Source organism: Hyla sarda, chromosome 3 (genome assembly GCF_029499605.1).
Source record: "Hyla sarda isolate aHylSar1 chromosome 3, aHylSar1.hap1, whole genome shotgun sequence".
Lineage (NCBI taxonomy): Eukaryota > Metazoa > Chordata > Amphibia > Anura > Hylidae > Hyla > Hyla sarda.
Genome location: NC_079191.1, coordinates 292378822 through 292403920, shown reverse-complemented (window position 1 = coordinate 292403920; position 25099 = coordinate 292378822). Strand labels below are relative to the sequence as shown.

At 43.2% G+C, this 25099-nt stretch overlaps 1 protein-coding gene across 7 annotated transcripts in view; it reads right to left on the bottom strand.

The window, feature by feature from the left end:
* SFT2D1 (SFT2 domain containing 1) overlaps positions 1 to 25099 on the bottom strand; it is a 205277-nt gene that overhangs the window by 88541 nt on the left and 91637 nt on the right. For 6 of the 7 annotated variants that reach the window (XM_056566859.1, XM_056566862.1, XM_056566857.1 and 3 more), the window contains 2 exons: positions 13656 to 13742; positions 3461 to 3546 (listed from right to left, as the gene is read on the bottom strand). In XM_056566859.1, coding sequence (XP_056422834.1) covers positions 3461 to 3546; positions 13656 to 13742 — 173 coding nt within the window. The remainder of the gene's footprint in view (positions 1 to 3460; positions 3547 to 13655; positions 13743 to 25099) is intronic. The other variant, XM_056566863.1, reaches the window with a different exon arrangement.

The window sequence follows — 25099 nt, the reverse complement described above, 5'->3', positions numbered from 1 at the left end:
CGGCTTATGATAACTGGGACCCTGGGCTAGTAGCGTGCTGCACAGATTATGCTGCGTGCTATTAACCCTTCAGACATGGCGATCAAAGTTGATCGCTGCATTTAAAACGAAAGTAAAAGCTTCCCGGCAGCTCAGTAGGGCTGACCGGGACTATCGCGATAAAATTGCGATGTCCCAGTCATCTAGGACGCGAGCGGAGGTCCCCTTACCTTGCTCCGTCGCACCCAATCGGTGTTTGATTGCTCCAAGCCTGAGCTACAGGCTTGAGCAATCAACCCCCTATAACGCTGATACATGCAAAGCTATGGCTTTTCAGGGATCAGTGTAAAAGATTAGTGTGTGCAGTGTTATAGCCCCCTATGGGAGCTATAACACTGCAAAAAAAAAAAAAAAGTGGAAAAAAAAAAAAAAAGTTAATAAAAAGGTCATTTAGCCCCTTCCCTAATAAAAGTTTGAATCAACCCCCTTTTCCCATAAAAAAAATAAATAAATAAAAAACTGTAAAAATAAACATGTGGTATCGCCGCGTGCTGAAATGTCCGAACTATAAAAAGATATCGTTAATTAAACCGCACGGTCAATGGTGTACGCGCAAAAAAAGTCCAAAATAGTGTATTTTCGGTCACTTTTTATATCATGAAAACATTAATAAAAAGCTATCAAAAAGTCCAATCACTACAAAAATGGTACCGATAAACTTCAGAACATGGTGCAAAAAATTTGCCCTCATACCGGCCCATACGCGGAAAATTTAAAATAAGTTATAGGGGTCATAAGATTTTTAACGTATAAATTTTACTCCATGTAGTTATAATTTTTTTCAGAAGTACAACAAACTCAAGCCTATATAAGTGGAATATCATTTTAACCGTATGGACCTAAAGAATAAAAATAAGCTGTCATTTTTACCTAAAAATGCACTCCGTAGAAACAGAAGCCCCCAAAAGTTACAAAATTACTTTCTTCAATTTTGTCGCACAATGAATTTTTTTTCCGCTTCGCCATGGATTTTTTGGTAAAATGACTTATGTCACTGGAAAGTAGAATTGGTGGCGCAAAAAATAAGCCATCATATGGAATTTTATGTGCAAAATTGAAAGTGTTATGATTTTTAGAAGGTGATGAGGAAAGAATGAAAACGGAAAAACGCTGAGTCCTTAAGGGGTTAAAATAAGAGAGCATTTTTTGCAAATCTGACCTATGTCACATTATGCATTAATAACTCTAGGATGCTTTTACTTATGAATTTGATTCAGACAGTTTCTTCGTGACATATTCTACTTTATGTTAGTGGTAAATTCTCATTGATACTTGCATAATTTCTTTGTGTTAGAAAGAGAGAGAAGCGGCGCCGACAGCCAGGGGGAGAGAAGGGGCAGCGGCACCCATTGCCGGCACCACTGCCCCGTTGCCTCCCCCCATCCCCGGTGGCATAATTACCTGAGTCGGGTCCCCGCTGCTCCAGGCCTCCGTCGTGCGTCCCCGGCGTCATTGCTATGCGCTGAACGGCGCGGCGCATGACGTCAGAGCGCCGCGCCGTGCATAGCAACGCCGCTGGGGACGCACGACGGAAGCCTGGAGCAGCGCGGACCCGACTCAGGTAATTATGCCACCGGGGATGGGGGGAGGCAACGGGGCAGCGGCGCCGGCAATGGGTGCCGCTGCCCCTTCTCTCCCCCTGGCTATCGGCGCCGGCACCGATAGTCAGGGGGACAGAACGGGCAGCGGCGCCGATAACCAGGGGGTGAAAAGGGCCGACAGCAGCGCTCTAGACCCCAGGAAAGGCAGGGGGGAGAGAAGCGGGCAGCGACGGCCTCTCTCCCCCTGCCTTTCCTGGGGGTGTATCGGGGTATACACGCGCACACACGCACCCTCATTTTATCATGGATATTTGGGTAAAAAACTTTTTTTACCCAAATATCCTTGGTAAAATGAGGGTGCGTGTTATAGGCCGGTGCGTGGTATACCCCGATAAATACGGTACTTCATATGTGGATTTAAAGTGCTCTAGAGGGCTTAGAAAGAAAGGAGTGTCAATGGGCACACTATCTTGGAAACTACACCCCTAAAAGAATGCAACAAGGGGTTAAATTTGTGGGGGGGGGGGGGGGTTCACAAAAAAAAAAAAATTTCCCCCAAATATTTTGTTTTCACAAAAGTTAATAGGAGAAAATGCCCCCTCCCCCCATAATTTGTAACCCAATTTCTTCTAAGTGCTCTGTGGGCACAATACAATGTTCAGAAGAGAAGGACAAAATTTGGTTTTGGAGAGCGAATTTAGCTAAAATGGTTTTTGGGGGGCATGTTGCATTTAGGAAGCCCCCCTGGTGCCCGAACAGCAAACCCCATCCCCTCTCCCTCACATGGCACACTATTTTGGAAACTACACCCCTCAAGGAATGTGGCAAGCTATACAGTGAGCCTTAACACCCCACACGTTTGACAAATTTTTCATTAAAGTGGGACAAGAAAATGAAAATTTTTATTTATTTTCACTTAAATGCTGGTGTAACCACCTAATTTCTCATTTTTACAAGGGGTTAACACAGAAAATGCACCACAAAATTTGTGACCCAATGTCACCTGAATCAGGAAATACTTTTTATACATGCAGAACAGGGCTCAGGAGGGAAGGCGTAACTATGTGATTTTGGAGAGAATTTGGCTGGAATTGAAGTCTGGGTGCTATGTCGCCTTTACAAAGCCCCATGGTGGACTTACAACTCTCCTCTGAAGGAACAGAGATCACCACAACAATATATTTTTAGGAGGTAAAGAAAAGCCCCATACTTTTCATTTTCCCCAAGAGGTAAAAGGAGAAAAAGACCCCCAAAATTTGTAACGCAATTTCTCCCGAGTACAGAAATACTCCATATGTGGGCGTAAAGTGCTCTGTGGGCGCACACCATGGCTCAGTAGTGAGATTGGTACATTTGAGGCCTAAATTGATGATTGGCCCCCTCCCATTGACTTGATGAGGTCACGAGGGGAGTGGCCGACCCCCGCAGCATGAAAGCAGCGTCCGGAACATTCAGTTCCGAACGATGGCCAGTGGAGTACCCATTTAAGAGTTGCTCACAAAACGTATATTTAGAGCAGTTTCTGAAAAAGAAAGTTAACATTCTGGAGAACACTTTAAGGAGTATTAATCACCAAATCCTGTGGTATAGTAAGAACTTGTTTATTATCTGTTCCTTGAGGATATGCAGTCAAATCATCTTTTCTTGTGGCAATTTTCTATAATGTTCTATAACATCTAAAAGAGTCAGCGTAGGTCTAAATAAGTCTAAAACTTGCATATGCAGGGGGCCATTTTACCCACACAAATAAAAGGCCAGTTGCAGTGTAAATAAACAGGAAGGGATTAAATAATTTTATTACATAATTCTATACACAAGACTGATTGCTCCATAGACTTTGGAGACCAGCATTTTATTTTAGTAGTAAAACAAATTATTACCTGGCTAATGCAGCAATGTTTCCCAGTGTGTAGAACACTGCAAATAGCTTTATTCCGGCACCAGGAACCCAAAGTAATGCACTTCCCTACATCAATAAAAACAAACATACATTCAGGTTATTTATTCTACTTATATTCTCAGTGTCAATACACCATCTGGATTAGGAATAAAAAAAAACACACCTCTTAAATTCCTGCTGTCTGTCATGCATTAAGAAAGCTGTGATTTATAAACAGAGTTTTGAAGCATACTGTGAATCATTTTCAATCATCTAGTCCTATAGCAGCTCTCTTTACCTGCGATAACTTTTGTTGGTGTTTTAAAGTTCTCTTGACTTCTATCTGTAGAGACTGGGCCAGTTTCTGCTTTCTTGTATAATACAAATATCCTATTATGTCAGGGGTGCATAATTTTTTCTGTCCCAAAAGCCACAGTATCAATTCGTACCATTCCTAAAGCCCCAAGCGAACCTTAAGGTATAAGCTCTTATTCTTAAAGGAACTTTAATCCCTTAAGGACAAAGCCCATTTTAACCTTAAAGGGGTACTCCGGTGAAAACCTTTTTTCTTTTAAATCAACTGGTGGCAGAAAGTTAAACATATTTGTAAATTACTTCTATTAAAAAAATCTTAATCCTTCCAGTACTTATTAGCTGCTGAAAGCTACAGAGGAAATTCCTTTCTTTTTGGAACACTGATGACATCACGAACACAGTGCTCTCTGCTGACATCTCTGTCCATTTTAGCAACCATGCATAACAGATGTACGCTAAGGGCAGCATGATGGCTCAGTGGTTAGCACTGCTGCCTTGCAGTGCTGGGGACTTGGGTTCAAATCCCACTAAGGACAACAATAAATAAAGTGTTATTATTATAATAACGTCAGCAGAGAGAGAACTGTGTTTGTGATGTCATCAGAGAGCATTCCAAAAATAAAAGAATTTCCTCTGTAGTATTCAGCAGCTAATAAGCACAGGAAGGATTAAGATTTTTTTAATAGAAGTAATTTACAAATATGGTTTAACTTTCTGCCACCAGTTGATTTAAAAGAAAAAAGGTTTTTACCGGAGTACCCCTTTAGGGACCAGGCCAATTTTATTTTAGCGTTTTCGTTTAGCGTAGCGTTTTCCTCCTCTCCTTCTAAAATCCATAACTTGTTTTTTGTGTGACCAATTGTACTTTTTAATGAAACCTCATTTTACCATAAAATGTACAGCGAACCCAAAAGAAACATTTTTAAGGAGGAAATTTAAATGAAAAAAAAAATTTTGCACATTTTGGAGGGTTTCGTTTTCACACTGTATATGGTAGAAATGACATGTGTTCTTTATTCTGTGGGTCAATTAGATTAAAATGATACCCATGGCTAGATACTTTTATATTTTTGTACCGCTTAAAAAAAAAAAAATCTAAAAAACTTTTTGTACAAAATCAGTAATCTAAAATCGCCTTATTTTGACCACCTATAACTTTTTCATTTTTCCATATATAGGGCGGTATGAGGGCTCATTTTTTGTGCCGTCATCTGTACCTTTTATCGATAACACATTTGCATATATAAAACTTTTAGATAATTTTTTTATTAAAAATGATTTGAATAAAATGTGACAAAAAAGCTGCATTTTTGGACTTTTTTTTATTTTTTACGTTTACGTTATTCACCGTACGGGATGATTAACATTATATTTTGATAGTTTAGATATGTATGCACGCGACGATACCAAATATGCTTATAAAAAAAAAATTATGCTTTTTGGGGGTAAAATGGGAAAAACTGACCAAAGAATGACCAGTGCAGCCAACCGCTTCTGCTCCTTCATTTTAGCAAAGTGCCTTGCGTAAGTTTACATCCCCTTGGACTTTTGTACATTTTGTCATGATATAACCACAGATTCAGATTTATTTATTTATTTATGAACTCATCTGTCCCTGACTCTTCCTGACTCTAATCCTATCCACTATAGAGGTAGCCGGAGGGCTTACCTCTGCTTCCCTGGTATCTGTGGCTCTGTTACTGATCGAGCCTGGATGGACTAGGCTCTATCAATGGATCGTAGAGCACACAGATCAATGGAGTTCAATAGAACTCTAATGATCTGTTTGAGGAATCTAATGTTTCCTCCTAAAAGTTCCCTAAGGGACTAATAAAGTGTAAAAAAAAAAAAAAAAAAAAAAAACCCTGCGACACCGCTGCAGATCATTGATTTAAAGGGGGCGCTTTAAATCAATGATCTGCAGTGGCTTTTGCGGGGCCATAGGCTGCCGCCGCCGCCACCCGCTTCTCTCCCCCCCTACTTGTCAGGGTGGTCCGGGCCATCCATCCATCGTTCCTGTCGTGTTCGGGGGCTGACACAACGCTGCGCAGTGACGCCCGTGCGCAGCGCCGCACCTGACATCACGGCGTAGCGGCGTCTATGCAGCGTACTAGGCCGGAGCCTGCCCGGAGTGGAGAAGAAGACCGCGGGAGAAGGACAGCAGGACCGGTTCACTCTTCACCCGGAACGCCCCCTGACACTACAGGAAGGAAGGATGGATGGCCAGGACCACCCCCATTACGGGTAAGTTTCATTTTTTTATTGACTCGGAGGGTGGGGGAGGGGCCCGACCGGTATAGCGGTATGGGCAAAAATCCATACTGGTATACCGCCCAGCATCCCGGTGGGGGGTGCGACGCGGTGCGGTGGGTCGGGGGTGCGGTTCGGGGGGGTGGCGGTCGCGGTGCGGTGGGGGCGGTGCATTATCGGCTTATCGGCAAGATAATTGCCGATACCGATAATGCCCAAAATCGTGATTATCGGCCATACCGATAATTGGTCAATCCCTAATGTAAACATAATAAAAATATACATATTTGGTATAGCTGCATGCATTATTGTATGAGCTATTAAAATATAACATTATGTATCCTGTATGGTAAAAAAAAAAATACCAAACAACAGAATTGCAATTTTCCCAGTAAAAAAAGTTAAAAGTGATTAAAGTCAGATCAATACCAAAATGGTACCGATACAAAAAACAGATTATGGAGCAAAAAAATTTGCCCCATACAGCCTCGGGGTTTAAAAGATAAAGGGGACAGAAAATGGCAATAAAAAGAAATTCGAAAAACTTCTGTTTTTAAGTTAGTAAAACATGCTGGAAACGATACAAATCTGGTATTGCTGTAATCAGGCGGCTTGAAGTATCAAAATAACATGCTAGCTCAACCATAATGTAAATGACGTAGAAAAAGAAAAACCACCAAATTTGGAAAATGATCTTTTACTATTTCAATTTTACTTTACCAATATTTTTGTTTTATTTCTGAGCATATGTTGTGGAATAATTAAAAGGTATCATTATAGTAGTTAGTTATGGCTATTATAAGGAGAGGAGGAAAAAACGAGAGTGTGAAAGTGAATATAGGCCAGGACAAGTGGATCGTTATGAGGGACAAGTAGATTTTGCTCTGTTTTAGTCCCGTGGTCAAGTACTTTAGAGTTGGGGTGGGGGTGTTTAGAGACTTCAAGGGGAGGAAATGATTAAGGTTTTTTAAACTACTGTTTTCCCCACTCTCTAATGTGCCAATTATTAACCTCTAGTGGTGCAGTTGTGAGAATAGATAGAATTTTATCTTCAGCTCAACTTTTAAAGCCACTACTGACTCCCACAACTAACCACTGTTTTGCAGCACTTACTCACCTTGCATTCACTCAGGCACGTGTAACTACTACTTCTCCAATACTGAACTCAGAATTCTTTAGGTTCTCACAGCCGAACCCTTAAACGTTAAAGGGGTATTCCAGGAATTTTTTTTATTTGACTATGCTACAGGGGCTGTAAAGTTAGTGTAGTTCATAATATAGTGTCTGTACCTGTGTGTGATGGTTTTCTCACAATTCTTCTGTAATTTTCCCCCCATTATTTTTACCATCATACAAAATGACGTGTCTCGGATTTTTCCCAGCTTGCAATGCAGCCAAGACCTGACTCACTAGTCAGCTGATGACAGGGAGCCTGTCTGCTTCAATAGGTGGAGGGATCAATCTGCTACTAATGCAACAGCTGTAGGCACCCTGATTGAAAACCACAGGCCTTTTGTTTCAATGGGTGGGGTGGTTGATGTGTGAGAGGGAGGAAAATAGCATTGTGGGATTTGTAGTCAAAAAAACATAAATCAAACAGGAAATACAAGTTCACAAAAAGCTAGCCACAGTGTTATGGTAATCTCACAGCATAGCCATTTAGCCCCAAGAAAGCGCAGATCCTTCTTAAGCATGTCCAATACTGTCTGCCAGATACGTACTAAAATCACCTTATGGTGGAGAACCCCTTTAATTACTGCCCTATTAGGAACAGGAAAAACAAGAGACGCTACCGTGAAGCCGGTCCGTTGCACTGGCTTGGAAGCTCCTCATGGCCGAAGATTCAAAATAAACACACTCACTGTATCTCAACAACCCCTTCACAAGTGCAGGCACTCTTGTTCTGGCTTTAGATCCTGATAATGTTTGTCCCTTGGGTAACTGATGAGTCTGACAAGGTTGCAGTAACTGGTCACCTTTCACTGATCAACTGCAATGTATGGCCAGTGCAGCAGATACTGGCCCATCCATGTTTCTCCAGGATGTTTGCAGCAGTCACAATAGTTGAAACAAATTAAAATATTTTACACTTACTTATGCGAATACCATCAACACAATAAGGCCTAAAAAGAATGCAGTACTAATCAAAAGTGAATACTTTAGAGAATGTAGTTTTCAAAAAGGGTCACTTGTGAGGGTGCTGTATAGTTCTGCCAGCTTTAATTCTTTGCAGGCATGGAGTGGGACCTATAATTTTTATTATGATGTCCTGAAATCCAAATGGGGTTCCTTTCATTCTTGGTGCTATAATGTAGCATAGAAACCAAATACAGCCTAAGTGGTGGCATTTAAAATATGGGGTGCATTTCCTCCTTTTCAGACGCAATGTACAAAAAAATATGTCCCACAAATTAAAGCATTTGTGGGGGGGAAAAAAGCAGATTAAAAATTTTCCAATGACCTTTTTTGTGTGGCTAGAATGGATACAAAGTGCTCACTTCTGGTCTGGGTGAATACTTTAGGAGGTGTATTTTCCAAAATGGGGTCACTTGTAGGGGGGGGGGGGGGGTTCTGTATGGTTCAGGAAGCTAAAACAAGTGGGGCCCTTAATTCTTTTGGCCTAAAATGATGCCCTGAAAGACAAATGGCGTTCCTCTCCTTCAGGGTCCTGCCACGCAGCCAAGGAACCAAATAGGGCCTAAACGGGGGTATTTCTGAACACAGGACAAGCAGCTCAATAAAATATAGGGTGCATTTCCTCCTATGGTGTTAAAATATTCACTATACCCCTTAGTAAAAACCTAGAGGGGTCCAGTTTATAAAATGGGGGTCGTAAAAAATTGTTAGGCTAGGTTTTTTTTTTTTTATTAAATTTTACTTGCATTGTTAAAAACAAAAAGATAAAAATTCTATCAGCTTACTTTTACTATGTACAATGTAGTACAACATTGACAAAAAAAAAAAAAAAAAAAAAAAAAACACTATCGTGATTGACAAAACGTTACCATAGCTTTTCTCTAATAAAGTCATACATACCCGCTTTGTAAAAAACAGGCTTGGTCTTTAGCCCCTTAAGGACCAAGCCCATTTTGTACTTAAAGGGGTACTACCGTGGTGCTGACAACTTATCCCCTATCTTAAGGATAGGGGATAAGTTGCCTGATCGCGCGGGGTCCCGCCGCTGGGGACCCCCGCGATCTCGCATGCAGCACCCCGCTCTCATAAGGCCCCGGAGCGAACATCCGCTCCGGGTCTGATGACGGGGCCTATGATCGTGACATTACAGCTCCGCCACGTTTGACGTCACGCTCCGCCCCCTCAATGCAAGTCTATGGCAGGGGGCGAGACGGCTGTCTCGCCCCCTGCTATAAACTTACATTGAGGGGCGGAGCGTGAAATCACATGGGGGCGGAGCCGTGACGTCACGATACTCCGGCCCGTGATCGGCAGTCATCAGACCTGGAGCGATGTTCGCTCCGGGGCCTGATGAGAGTAAGGTGCTGCGTGCGAGATCGCGGTGGTCCCCAGCGGCGGCACCCCACGCGATCAGGCAACTTATCCCATATCCTTTAGATAGGGGATAAGTTTTCAGCACGGTAGTACCCCTTTAAGGACCAGAGCATTTTTTGCAAATATGACAACTGTCACTTTAACCCCTTAAGGACCAGGGGTTTTCCCGTTTTTTTTGCACTCATTTTTTCCTCCTTACCTTTAAAAAATCTTAGCCATCATATGGATTTTTAGGTGCAAAATTGAGTTTTTTTTTGCCCAACCAATTCTACTTTGTAATGGCATCAGTCATTTTACCAAAAAAATCTACAACAAAACGGAAAAGAAAAAATAATTGTGCAACAAAATTTAAGAAAAAACACCATTTTGTAATTTTGGGGGCTTCCATTTCTACGCAGTACATTTTTCAGTAAAATTTACACCTTCTCTTTAATCTGTAGGTCCATATGATTAAAATGATACCCTACTTACATAGGTTGGATTTTGTCGTACTTCTGGAAAAAATCATAACTACATGCAGGAAAATGTATACGTTTAAAATTGTCATCTTCTGACTCTATAACTTATTTTTCCACGTATGGGGCGGATTGAGGGCTCATTTTTTGCGCCATGATCTGAAATTTTTACCGGTACCATTTTTGTATTGATCGCTTTTTATTCATTTTTTTCATTATATAAAAAGTGACAACAAAGTAAACTATTTTGGACTTCGGAATTTTCTTTTGTGCGTACGCCATTGACCGTACGGAGAAATTAGTGATATATTTTTATAATTCGGACATTTTGGCACGCGGCGATACCACATATCGTTATTTTTATTTACACATTTATTTATTTTTTTTAATGGGAAAAGGGGGGTGATTCAAACTTTTATTATTAGGGAAGGGGTTAAATGATCTTCACTTTTTTTTTTCTTTTTTTGCTGTGTTATAGCTCCCATAGGGGGCTATAAAACTGTACACACTGATCTTTTACATTGATCAATGGTTTCTCATAGGAAACCATTGAACGATTATTCTGCCACTTGAAATGCCTGGATCTCAGGCACTGAGCAGTCATTTGGTGATCGGACACCAGGGGGCAGGTAAGGGGACCCTCCTGCTGTCCTACAGCTGTTCGGGATCCCCGCGGGGAAATCCCGAACTCTCTGAGCTAGCCGGGGGTAGTTTAGTTTCACTTTAGACGCCTCAATCAACTTTGAACGCCGTGTCTAAAGGGTTAATAGTGCGCAGCACCACGATCAGTGCCGCGCGCTATTAACAATGGCCGGGCCAGACTCATTATGGCACCATGTTATAGAACAAGAGCGGACTCAGAGGGTACAGGTACGCCCTTGGTCCTTAAAGGGAACCAATCATCAGATTTTACCCTATATAACGCTTGGTAAAGCGTTATATAGGGTAAAATCTTTATTTTCACCATCCCCGGGGGATGCTCCTGCCCCCAGGGATGGTGAAGATATGAAGTTATAAACTAGTCACCGCCGCCGCCGTAAGTAGTCACCTGGGCGGGGAGCTCTTCTCATCTACTCCCGTTCTTCGGCCGGGAGAGACGCCCCATCCGCTTGATTGACGGGCCGCGTCATTGTTCCGCTCACTGAACAGACGGAGCAGAGTGATGACGTGGCCTGTCAATCAAGCGGAGGAGGCGTCGCTGCCGGCCGAAGAACGGGAGTAGGTGAGAAGAGCTCCCCGCCCAGGTGACTACTTACGGCGGCGGCGGCGACTAGTTTATAACTTCATATCTTCACCATCCCTGGGGGCAGGAGCATCCCCCGGGGATGGTGAAAATAAAGATTTTACCCTATATAACGCTTTACCAAGCGTTATATAGGGTAAAATCTGATGATTGGTTCCCTTTAAGGGGTTAAGTAAAAGCATCCCAGAGTTATTAATGCTTATGAATTTGATTCAGAGATGTTTTTTCGAGACATATTGTACCATTTAACATAGTAGTACATTTTAGTTGATATTTGCATAATTTCTTGGTGAAAAATTCCAAAATTCCATGAAAATTTTTTCTAACTTTGAAGCTCTACTTGTAAGGAAAATAGACATTCTAAATAAATTATATATTGATTCACATATACAATATGTCTACTTTATGTTTGCATCATAAAGTTGACATGTTTTTACTTTTGGAAGACATCAGAGGGCTTCAAAGTTCAGCAGCAATTTTCCAATTTCACAAAATTTTCGTAATCTGAATTTTTCAGGGACCAGTTCAGTTTTGAAGTGGATTTGAAGGGCCTTCATATTAGAAACACCCCACAAATGACCCCATTATAAAAACTGCACCCCTCAAAGTATTCAAAATGACATTCAGTAAGTGTGTTAACCCTTTAGGTGTTTCACAGGAATAGCAGCAAAGTGAAGGAGAAAATTCTAAATCTTATTTTTTACACTCTTATGTTATTGCAGACCTAGTTTTTGAATTTTTAAAAGGGGTAAAAGGAGAGAAATCTTCCTAAAATGTGTAACCCAATTTCTCTAGAGTAAGGAAATACCTCATATGCGTATGTCAAGTGTTCGGCGGGCGCAGTAGAGGGCTCAGAAGGGAAGGTGCAACAATGGGATTTTGGAGAATGAATTTTGCTGAAATGGTTTTTGGGGGGCATGTCGCATTTACATATTAACATATGTACCCCTATGGTGCCAGAACAGCAGAAAAAACCCCACATGGCATACCATTTTGGAAACTACACCCCTCAAGGCACGTAACAAGGGGTCGGATGTGTAAATGAAAAAAAGAAAAAAATTTTCACTAAAGTGCAGTTTTTTCCCAAAATTTACAATTTTTACAAAGGGTAATGGGAGAAAATGCCCCCCAAAATTTGTAAACATCTCTTCTGAGTATGGAAATACCCCATGTTAGGACGTAAAATGCTCTGCGGGCCCACTACAATGCTCAGAAGAGAAAGTCCCATTTGGCTTTTTGAAAGCAAATTTTGCTTAAGTGGTTTTTGGGGTCTGGATGGGGTCTATTTTTTTACCCTATGTAGACCGCAACTTTTCCTTTTCATAAGGGGTAAAAGGAGAAAAAGCTCCACAAAATTTGCAGTGCAATTGCTTCCGAGTACGGAAACACTACATAAACTGTTTCCTTGAATCACGACAGGGCTCTGAAGTGAGAGAGCGCCATGAGCATTTGAGTACTAAAATAGGGTTTGAATAGGGGAATTCTACACCAGTGATTCCCAAACAGGGTGCCTCCAACTGTTGCTAAACTCCCAGCATGCCTGGACAGTCAGTGGCTGTTCAGAAATGCTGGGAGTTGTTGTTTTGCACAGCTGGAGGCTCCATTTTCGAAACACTGTCGTACGATACGTTTTCATTTTTATGGGTTGGGGGGGGGGGGGGGGACAGTAAGGATGTATATGTAGTATTTTACCCTTTATTATGTGTTAGTGTAGTGTAGTGTTTTTAGGGTACATTCACACGGGCGGGTTTATGGTGAGTTTCCCACTAACTGAAAACCTCCAGCTGTTGCAAAACTACAACTCCCAGCATGCACTGACAGACCGTGCATGCTGGGAGTTGTACTTTTGCAACAGCTGGAGGAACACTGGTTGGAAAACCTTCAGTTAGGTTCTGTTGCCTCCAGCTGTTGCAAAACTAGAACTCCCAGCATGTACTGATCATCAAAGGGCATGCTGGGAGATGTAGTTTTGCAACAGCTGGAGGGCTACAGTTCAGAGACCACTGTATAGTGGTCTCAAACTGTAGCCTTCCAGATGTTGCTAGGCAACTCACCAGCTTCCATAGTCTGCACCAGGGATCCAGCCACATGTTATGGGCGCCCGCTGCCGCTGATGGCAAGTGACCTCCGGCGCCGGTCACCGACGGATCCCCTGCTCTGCCCGGACCTACAGTGGGTAGGCAGAGCAGGGGAACCGAACTTTAATCCACCCCCCCCCCCCATCCCCGATCTGCTATTGGTTGGTCACTTCTGACCGGCCAATAGCAGGGATAGGAGGGGTAGCACCCCTGCCATCTAGCTCCTATACCTTCAGGGGGATCGGGGGTGTCTTGGACAACCTCGATCCCCCTTATTTTCCTTAAGGGGTTAAAATCTACTTCTAATGCATTATGTGAAACAGAAAAAGAATGCAGTTCACTTACCAGGATTGAACAGACAATTCCAGAAACAAAGCATATTGCAAACCATTTCACTCGCGTGCCAAAATTTAATGATGAAGAATCCAAAACCTTAAAAGAAGTATAAAAGGTATTATTGGGCTGCTCTTGTATAAAGTTTGAAAAAAAGTTCAATTACAATTAAGGTGACCATAGTAAACAAAAACCCAAAAATTGGTTTCAGCAGGACTAGGCAACACTAACATACAGTGTATATGTATAATATATATAGGCCAGGACATTGTCCCAAGGGCAGATGTCATAAAAAAATAAGGATCAGCCATGTCTGAATTCAACCTCTCCGATTATGGTTCTCACCATGGCATTCGCCATTTTGCAATGGTTATTCTCCCATGGGGTGGGGCATAAAAGAGGTATTCGTGTGTGTGTGTGTGTGTGTGTGTGTGTGTGTGTGTGTGTTGGGGGGGGAGGGGGCACCTTATATCCTATCCACAGGATAGTGAATACTTTATTCATCTCCTGATCTCCAGCAGATTCTCACACTCACACACTTATCCCCTATCCAAAGGGGGATACATTTTTTCCCCTCCATATAACCCCTTTAATCCCTCCAACACGAAGAAACATGTACGATCAGCCCAGTAGGCATATTCATAGGGAATGCAAAGTAGTAACTTTCTTTGTGGGAATACCCCTTTACGTAAATGTCTGACAGTTATTTTCTATCCACAGGATAGGTGATCAGTAGGGCCCACACCCATAGAGAATGAATGGAGCACTGGCTGTGCACACATATATCACACAATATATTCAAAGAACATATTAACCAGTCTCGTGATCTGTGGGGTCCCAGCGGTCGGACGCCGCCAAAGAGCTTATTACCTGACAGCTAGGTATACGCATTAAGGGTAGGGTCACACGTCGTATTTTGCTGCTGCATATTTATCTACCCACTGAAGTCAATGGGTAGCAAAATCAGCTGTGTATTTTGCTACTCACTGACATTAAATCGGTACGAAAAGATGCAGCAGCAGATACGCAGAAAAATACGGCACAGGTGACCCTACTTTAAAAGGTGCATTTACACATACTATATATACTGAAGAATTTCTGCAGCAGATTTTATCAATGACTTACCAGCACAAAATCTACAGCATATATAGTACATGCAAACATACCCTTAAAAAGTTTAAGGTCACTTTAAGACCCATTCACACTGCAGATTTTCTGAGTGGAATTCCCAAAAATATGGCGCAGCAGCCACCCGCTGTTTTCAATAGGATTCTGCTGCAGCATTCACACTATGGAAATTTTGGACCCCAGACTCCGTGGAATCTCCTCTACAATGCATAGCAGCCCATTGGGACAACACATTTCAGAGCATCCTAGCATCGGCTTGTTTTGCCGACACCCGCTAAAAAAGGAATCTCCGCTCAGAGATTCCACAGAGTGAATAAGCCATAAGAAGATACAAAACTTCTAAAGATGGCTCCAGAGTATCTATGAAACATTCCAAACATTAGATACAACATGTATTGGTCTTTACATTTAGTAAACTATATATGTAAATAAAATATTATGCATTATAATTTTAAAGCAAACAATTATATATCAAATATATATTAAAAAATAAAAAACACACGCACAAAAATCTTATTTGTAAATGTGCCAACTTTACCTTTCCAGGAGTAGGTGAGAGTCCTTTGGCAAGCAAGAAACACAAAAGAAAAAAAACAATGCAAAAAATAAAATAATAAGCACATTACGTATAGCTTTTTACTCCTGGAATGCTGCACACATTATGAAACACACTCTTATTGGGGTACATTTACCATGGCATTCAACTTTGCTTGTGTGAAATAACCCCTAACAAAGTCACAGCAGGCTGGATTTGTATGACCATACAGTAAAAAAGTGTACCATGCAATATTTCCTGTCATCATTATCATACAATTCATGATAAATTATCCCCAGCCATGTTAAATACAACCTTCCATTGTATTGTGTCTTGTACTATCGTTTGAGCTCATTTTCATTACCTGCTATGAAGAAAAAAGGTATTCTCTTGAATCTGGTATGTAACCTTTCTTGAATCTGGTAATATGGTATGTAAATTGTAAAACCTAATAAAGCTAGAAAACTGAGGACGCCAACAGGACCTAGTCATCTTCGGGCTCATTCACATCATCACTGAGCTCCCATAAAGGAACATCAGTTGCAAAAAGACAGGAGCTGAACAGAGAAAGAAAAATACTGCATTTCCGGTATTTTCCACCAATTAACAACAATGACACTTGACAGATCCCATTCAAGTCAAAAGGATCCGTAAGGACTTGGCGGTGTCAGTTGTATTAAGGGTCCATTTAGCTCCTTTGTTTTTAGCCAAATGGATCCTGAATGCAACAGAGCTCTGTGGTAATTTTCTGTGCTTCCGCTTAGAATCCTTTCTGCCAAACTGTGGATTTTGACTTTAACCCATTAATGACGCAACCCATTTTCACCTTAAGGGCAGAGCCCTTTTCTGCAAATCTGACCACTGTCACTTTATGCATTAACAACTCTGAGATTTTACCTTTCATTTTGATTCAGATATAGTTTTTTCGTGACATATTTTACTTTAACATAGTGCTAAATTTTCCTTGATACTTGCATAAAAATTTCATGAAAATTATAGAAAATTTAGCATTTTTCTAACTTTGAAACTCTCTGCTTGTAAGGAAAATGGACATACCGAATAAATTATATATTGATTCAGATACAAAATATGTCTACTTTATGTTGACATCATAAAGTTGATATGTTTTTAGCATTTGAAGACATTAGAGAGCTTCAAAGTATAGCAGCAATTTTCTAAATGTTCACGAAAAATTCAAAATCTTATTTTTTAGAACCAGTTAAGTTTTAAGTGGATTTGAGGGGCCTTTCAGTGAGAAATGCCCCATAAATGACCCCATTATAGAAACTGCACCCATTAAAGTATTCACAATGACATTCAGAAAGTTTGTTAACCCTTTAGGTGTTTCACAGGAAAAGCAGCAAAGTGGAGGAGAAAAATCTAAATTAAATTTTTTACACTAACATGTTCATGTAACCCAATGTATTCATTTTTACAAGGGGTATAAGGAGAAACTTGTAACCCAATTTCTCTTTAGCATGGAAATATCTCATATGTTGACATAAAGTGCTCTGCGGGCTCACAACATGGCTCAAGAGGGAAAGAGCCACTGTGGGATTTTGGAGAGCGAATTTTGCTGCCATGATTGGTGCATGTTGTATTTAGGAAGCCCCCATGGTGCCAGAACAGCCACACAAAAAAATAAAAATAAAATAAAAATAAAAAAATGCACATGGCATACTATTTGGGAAACTACACCTCTCAAGGAATGTAACAAGGGGTACAGTGAGCGTTAAGTGTTTGACGTGAAAATGAAAAATGCGATTTGTAACACTAAAATGATGGTGTTACAAATTTTTCATTTTCGCATGGAGTAATAGGAGTAAATGGACCACAAAATTTGAAGCCCAATTTGTCCCGAGTAAGGAAATGCCCCATATGTGGATGTAAAACTGCTTTGCTGGCGCACTACGTCTCAGAACAGAAGGAGCACAATTCGGCTTTTGGACAGAGAATTTAGCGGAAATGGTTTTGGGGGCATGTCGCATTTAGGAAGCCCCCATGGTGCCGGAACAGAAAGAAAAAAAAAAAAACACCCACATGGCACACTATTTGGGGAAACTACAGCCCTCAAGGAATGTAACAAGGGGCACAGTGAGCCTTTACACCCCACAGGTGTTTGACGGATTTTCGCTAATGTTGGACTTTAAAATTAAAATTATTTTTTTTGTACTAAAATGCTGGTGTTACCATAAATGTTTCATTTTCACAAGGGGTAATAGAAGAAATGGGGTTACAAATTTTGGGGTTCTTTTTCTCCTGAGTATGTAAATACCCCATAAGTGGATGTAAAGTGTTCTGCGGGCGCACTACAGGGCTTAGAAGAGAAGGAGTGCCATTGGGCTTTTGGAGAGAAAATTTGGTTGAAATGGAAGTCAGGGGCCATGTGCGTTTACAAAGCCCCCATGCTCCCAGAACAGTGGACCCTCCACATGTGACCCCATTTTGGAAACAACACCCCTCACAGAATTTAACAAGGGGTGCAGTGAGCATTTTACACCCCACTGGCAGATTTTTTTGAACAGTGGTCTGTGTAAATAAATAATAAAATTTTTAATTTGCTCAGCCCAATGTTCCAAAGATCTGTCAAACGCCAGTGGGGTGTAAATGCTCACTGTACCCCTTGTTAAATTCTGTGAGGGGTGTAGTTTCCAAAATGGGGTCCTGTGAGGGGGTCCACTGTTCTTGCAACATGAGGGCTTTGTAAACACACATGGCCCAGAGACCAATTTAGGCCTCAAATGTACACAGTGCGCTCTCACTCCTGAGCCCTGTTTGTGCACCCGCACTTTGATCAGCTAGTACAAGAGAAAACATCCTCCACATCCGCAAAGCAAAAAAGTTTCTTCAGGCTCCATACCCTAACCATACCTGAGGTCATACTAGCTGGCGCTCTCATGGCCACAAGCTTCCTCAGCACTGCAAAAGAAGGGCGGGCCGCCAGGGACATCTCTAGCCTCTGAATCTCTGCCTTACAATCCAGAGACTGGGCCAAGGCATCCTCCTTGTATCAGGAGCCCAGGGCAAAACAATGTCCTCGGACTCGAATTGGTAGAAAAATATTAATCGATGCATGCTTGGATTGAGGATTCATTGAGCCGCCAATGGTGACGTCTGAGCGAGGAGGAGGATTCCAGCAGATCGCTACCCAGTGGGCCATGGTCCGACCATGAAGCCCCTACAGAGGATACGCAACGCTGGGATATTCCCAAAAAAATAATCGATATGGGTTTGCTGTAGGGATGTCCCAATCCTTTTTTTTTTTTTTCTTTTTTTTGTACCGATACTTTTTTCAATGTCATGCGACAGGTTTTTTTTTTTTAAATTCCTTAAGGGTAGGTTCACACGGGCGGATCCACAGCGTATTTTACACTGCGGATCCGCCGCTGAAGGACTGCTACGTGGTGCCTTTAGATGTGCCTGCTCGGAGCAGCAATCCACCGCTACGAGCAGACACACTGCGATGTGCGAGTAGAAGCGCGCGTGCATAGTGTACTCTCGGCCTAGCTGTCTGCTCGTAGCGGCATATTGCTGCTCCGAGCATGCACATCTAAAGGCAGGATGTATCGGTCCTTCAGCGGCAGCATAAAATACACTGTGGATCCGCCCGTGTGAACATACCCTTAATGGGGGAAAAAGGGGTGTGCTTTTTATTATTTTTTACTTTTCATAAGAGAAGAATTTTTTATATAAAAAAAATATATATATTCTTTTTATTACATGCAATCTATAGATTGCATACACTGATCAATGCTATGCCATAGCAGTGATCAGCATATCGGCGCTCCTTTACTAATGCCTGCCATGGCTGGTAGCAGTAAAGGACCTATGACCGTCCTCACATCTAATCGGGACATCGCAATTTCACTGCGGTGATCGCGATCAGCATCCCTAGCTAAACAGCAGTACACCTCAGGACGCCGCGATCACTGGGACATTCCTAGTTTGCCGAGGATGGGAGAAAAAGGAAAATATGACTTGAGGGTTGGTTAATGCACCTAAAATCATACAACGCTAAAGGCCAGATTCACAATAGTTGCAGAGAGAAGATGCAGGAAGGGGAAGATTATTTGTGCTGGCCCCCTCTTCACTAAATAGGCTGCTGGAGGCACGTAGGATGGACAACCAGGGGAAGTGCTGCACCTCCTATCTGACCACAGGTAAGAAACAGGGAGGGGGTTTAGCCCTTACAAGGAATTACAACCACGGACATAAATGTATTTCCTGGTGCGGATGTTATTCCATCTGCCACGTGTATCAAGATCCCGAGATCCTCAAGCAGCTCAGATTGTGAGGCCACAGTGGATTGCAACTAGGCAATATACGCTCTGGTGGAATCATGGTCATCCTCAAGCACATCTATCTGGTCCGCAACATTTTTTGACTAAATAAGAGCGTAAGTCCTCTTTGGTTGGCATTTCAGAGAGCAATCTGTTCAACTCAGGAGGAAAGCAGAGGGGCCAGCGGTGCCCGAGCACTCAGGGTCAGAGTCTGATAAGGCAACCCATGCAGAGCCCACTGAGTGATGGTGTGGAGGAGACCCCTTATGGTGGTGGTGGGTCCTTTTGCGGAGTGAAAAAGGGTGACCCCCTGTTGGAGATCATTTGCTGCTTGGGCAGGAGGGGATGCTGCCATAGCTGCAGGCCGGGAGATGGCAGCAGGTGTGGGAGCACCCTCTTTAGGTGGCTTATTTACACCCTCAAACTGTAGGGGGGCCTGTGCGAGGGAGCCAGCAGGAAAAACAGAGGGGGCATCAAAGGCTGCACAGCACTCCACCTACCTGGCAAAGCCCACAGAAGAGTTCGGTTGCGAAGCAAAGGAGGGCAGGGAGCCAACACCAAGCTCCCACAGGGATGGAGGCGGGAGCACAGAAGATCATGCGGCAGGCTCAACAGGGAGCGGGAGTGCCATCAACCTATCTCAAGGATCAGACGGTAAGCTAGATGAAGCTAGGTGCCTTGTGATTATGAAAAGAGGTCAGTCCTCAGGTTCCAGATAAGTATGAAGAAAGGTATAGAAATTAGGGAAAGGGGGGGGGGGGGGAGTGGTAAAGGAAAAACGTAGATGAAGCATAGTATGAAAAACAGAATTAGAAAGTGCTGGGCAAGTAAGGAAAGTGTTGAACCATATGCTGGGTAAAAATGTAAATTTATTCAAATACAATAAAGTTGGTCAAATGCATTGAGGTGTGGCGCAGGGCCCTTACGACCACCCCCCTTTTGAAATAAAATGTAAATATGATGCAATATAAAATATTGTAAATAATGACCAATAAAATACAAAAAAACACTAGATAGCATAAAAAATCTGATAAAAATCAGATCTGCCCGGCTCATCACCCGCTCCCCCTCAGCGCTCGCAGCACAGGAGAGCTTGGGAAAGCTGGGTAAATAACAAACATGCAGTTGTGCTAAAAAATAAATAAAAAAAAATAAATAAATAAATAAATAGGAAATATGCAGTTCTATTGTTGTGCTAAAAAAGGAAATATGCAGTTATATTGTAGAAGGAAAAGAAAGTCAATGTAGTGCTTTCTCATGGGAAAGCTGGGTGAATAAATGAAAAAAATCCTTTTCAGCTGCGATAATTCTGTGGGGAAAGATGTATCCTAGGACACTGCAATGTGTGACGTAGGCATGATGTGCCATGCACAGATTCCCTGTGGGAAAATAGGTCTATATTCCAGATGGGGTAAAAAGAGCCTTCTTATGATTTGCTGTTCCTATAAGAGCAAAAGTTCAAAAGGGACTGTGTCCCGCTCACCCGTGATCCTGTGAGATGCTGAAGATTTCATGGCTCTACTGCCGTCAGTGCTGCAAGCTGACACAGGCGAACATCCAATAGGCAAGCTCTCCTGTGCTGCGAGCGCTGAGGGGGAGCGGGTGATGAACCGGGCAGGTCCACGTGTCAAATTCTGACACACTTCTATGAGGCGCTGATGTGAGTCGGCAGTGCTGTGTGTCAGCGGCGTCCTAGGATATTCAGTCTAGTGGTGAAGTCTGCATCAACTGCTAGTGTTGACAGGGGGTCAATTAAATGACCGCCACCATTAGCATTTATCCACCCAGCATTCCCATGAGAAAGCACTACATTGTCTTTTTTTTTTTTAGCACAACTGCATGTTAATTCTATTTTTTTCAAATTTTTATGCTATCTAGTGGTTTGTATTTTATTGATCATTATTTATATGAGATTTTAGATTATATCATATTTACATTTTATCTCAAGAGAGGGGTGGTTGCAAGCGCCCTGCACCACACCTCACTGCATTTGACTAACTTTATTGTACACTGCTCAAAAACAATAAGGAAAACACTAAGATAACACATCTAGATCTGTTTACATAGTTGAATGTGCTTGCAACAAAATCACACAGAAATTATCAATGGAAGTCAAATTTATCAACCCATGGAGGTCTGCATATGGAGTCATACTCAAAATCAAAGTAGAAACCACATGACAGGCTTATCCAACTTTGATGTAATGTCCATAAAACAAGTCAAAATTAGGCTCCGTAGTGTGTGTGTGGCCTCCACGTGCCCGTATGGCCTACCTACAATGCCTGGGCCTGTTCGTGATGAGGTGCCGGATGGTCTCCTGAGGGATGTCCTCCCAGACCTGGACTAAAGCATCTGCCAACTCCTGGACAGTCTGTGGTGCAACGTGGCATTGGTGGATGGAGTGAGATGATGTCCCAGATGTGCTCAATCGGATTCAGGTCTGGGGAACCGCTGACACACAAGCCACACGAGGTCTAGCTTTGTCTTGCATTAGGAGGAACCCAGGGCCAACTGCACAAGCAAATGGTCTCACAAGGGGTTTGAGGATCTCCTCTCCGTACCTAATGGCAGTCAGGCTAACTCTGGAAAGCACAAAGGGCTGGAGGTCATTTTGCAGGGCTCTGGCAGTGCTCCTCCTGCTCCTCCTTGCACAAAGACAGAGGTAGCGGTCCTGCTGCTGGGTTGTTTGCCTCCTTCACATCTACTGATGTACTGGCCTGTCTCCTGGTAGCACCTCCATGCACTGGTCACTACGCTGACAGACACAGCAAACCTTCTTGCCACAGCTCACATTCCTGTGCCATCCTGGATGAGCTGCACAACCTGAGCCACTTAAGTGGGTTGTAGCCTCAGTCTCATGCTACCACTAGAGTGAAAGCACCACCAGCATTCAAAAGTGTCCAAAACATCAGCCAGGAAGCATAGGAACGGAGAAGTGGTGTGTGGTCACACCTGCAGAACCACTTCTTTATTGCGGGGGGGGGGTCTAACTAACCGCCTATAATTAAGTCCACTGAGTGGACAGTGCGATTTCACAGAAGTGTGATTGACTTGGAGTTACATTGTGTTGTTTAAGTGTTCCTTTATTTTAATTTTATTTATTTATTTGAATAAATTAAAATTTTTACCCAGTATATGGTTCAGGGCTGTGGAGTCGGAGTCGAGGAGTTTGAGTCGGACGAAATTTTGGGTACCTGGAGTCTGAGTCGGCAAACAATGCTAACTACTAAATTTAGATTGGAATAAGAAAAAAAAAAAAAAAGCAAGTTTAAATGTTCCAATTCACAAAAAGTTATAATTAATGACTTCTCTACTGTAAGAATAAAGATCAATGCTTCTCAAGTAAACGCAAAACAAACACGTTAAGAGACCGTGAAGAAGCATGCTGTTCATGTGCTTTACTATATGGCACACAAAGCACAATTAGTAGCGGCAATACTTATACTTTCCATAGTGTTGTGTTCTGCTGTTACAGGGAACCCATGGGTAACCAAGCCTCTCACTGATAAGGGATTTAAGGGGTATTCCAGGCAAAAACTTTTTTTTAATATATCAACTGGCTCCGGAAAGTTAAACAGATTTGTAAATTACTTCTATTAAAAAAATCTTACTCCTTCCAATAGTTATTAGCTTCTGAAGTTTTCTGTCTAACTGCTCAATGATGATGTCACGTCACGGGAGCTGTGCATGATGGGAGAATATCCCTTGCATGATGGGAGAATATCCCCATAGGAGCTGGACAGCTCCCGGGACATGAGTCATTAGATAGAAAACAGCAACTCAACTTTAGAAGCTAATAACTGTTGGAAGGATAAAGATTTTTTAATAGAAGTGATTTAAAATCTGTAACTTTCCAGAGCCAGTTGATATATAAAAAAAAGTTTTTGCCTGGAATACCCCTTTAAGTAAATATGTTTTTTGCAGGACAAGAGACATTTGTATAAGTGAAGGAAATGGAGGGTCAATAGTTCACGTCTGAAGCTGTAAACCATTGGAAAAACTGCTGCCATTCATCTAAGGCTATAAAAACTTGAAAACTCAATTGTTAGCTTAAAGGGGTACTCCGCCCCTAGACATCTTATCCCCTATCCAAAAGGATAGGGGATAAGAGGTCAGATCGCCGGGGTCCCGCTGCTGGGGACCCCCAGGATCGCTGCTGCGGCACCGCGCTTTCATTACTACACAGATTGGGTTCGCTCTGTGCATAATGACGGGCGATACAGGGGGTCGAAGCATTGTTACGTCACGGCTCCGCCCCTCGTGATGTCATGGCCCGCCCCCTCACTACAAGTCTATGTGAGGGGGCGTGGCGGTCGTCATGCCCCCTGCCACAGACTTACATTAAGGGAGCGTACAGTGATGTCACGAGGGGCGGAGCCATGACATCACGCTGCTCCATCCCCTGTATTGCCAGTCATTACGCACAGAGCGAACCCAATCTGTATAGTAATGAAAGCGCGGTGCCGCAGCGGCTATCCCGGGGGTCCCCAGCAGCGGGACCCCGGCGATCTGACATCTTAACCCCTATCATTTGGATAGGGGATAAGATGTCTAGGGGCGGAGTACCCCTTCAACGTCTTTAGGACCCTGGACGTACGGGGACGTCCCCGCACCCTGGGCTTTAAGGACCAAGGACGTCCCCATACGTCCTGGCGTTTTCCGGTCCCTGCCGCGCACCGGGCAGAGATCGGAACCGGATGCCTGCTGAAATGCTTCAGCAGGTATCCAGGGCAAACGCCGAGGGGGGCCATGTAGGCCCCCCATGTCGGCGATCGCCGCAAATTGCAAGGGAAATCTCCCTTGCGATCTGCGGCGATACCGGGCTGATTGGGTCTCTGGGACCCGACCGCACGGTAATTTTGCATGATCCCGGCTGTCATAGACAGCCAGGACCATGCTAAAGAATAGGAGCGAGGTGGCAAGCCTGCCACCTCCTCCGATCCCCTGCGATTCTTCGGTTAACTAACCGACCAATCGCAAGGGGGGGGGGGGGGGGGGCGGTTACTTCCTCCCGCCCTGCCCGAACCCTGGACGTCCGGAGTGGACGAGAGGAAAATGGGAGGACGCGGCGGGGGACGGGGGAGTGCTGGGGACCGGCCCCAGTACTTACCCCGTCCCTGGAGACACGGATCCCGGCATGAAGACGGCGGCGGCGGCGACAGGTGAGTGGATCGTCAGCCGCGGTCGGGCCCTTTACAGCAATGCACGTCGCCGTAAAGCGACATGCATTGCTGTACTGGGACCCTGTATACTACAACTCTCAGCATGCCCAGACAGCCCTTGGCGTCTGGGCATGCTGGGAGTTGCAGTTTTGCAACTTCTGGGAGGTCCACAGTTTTGGGACCACTGTGCCCTTCCAGATGTTGCAAAACTACACATCCTCAGCATGCCCTTACTGTCCAGGCATGCAGGGAGTTGTAGTTCTGTAACATCTGGCCCTTCAGATGTTGCAGAACTACAACTCCCAGCATGCCTGGACAGTTTTGGCATACTGGGAGTTTAGTTTTGCAACA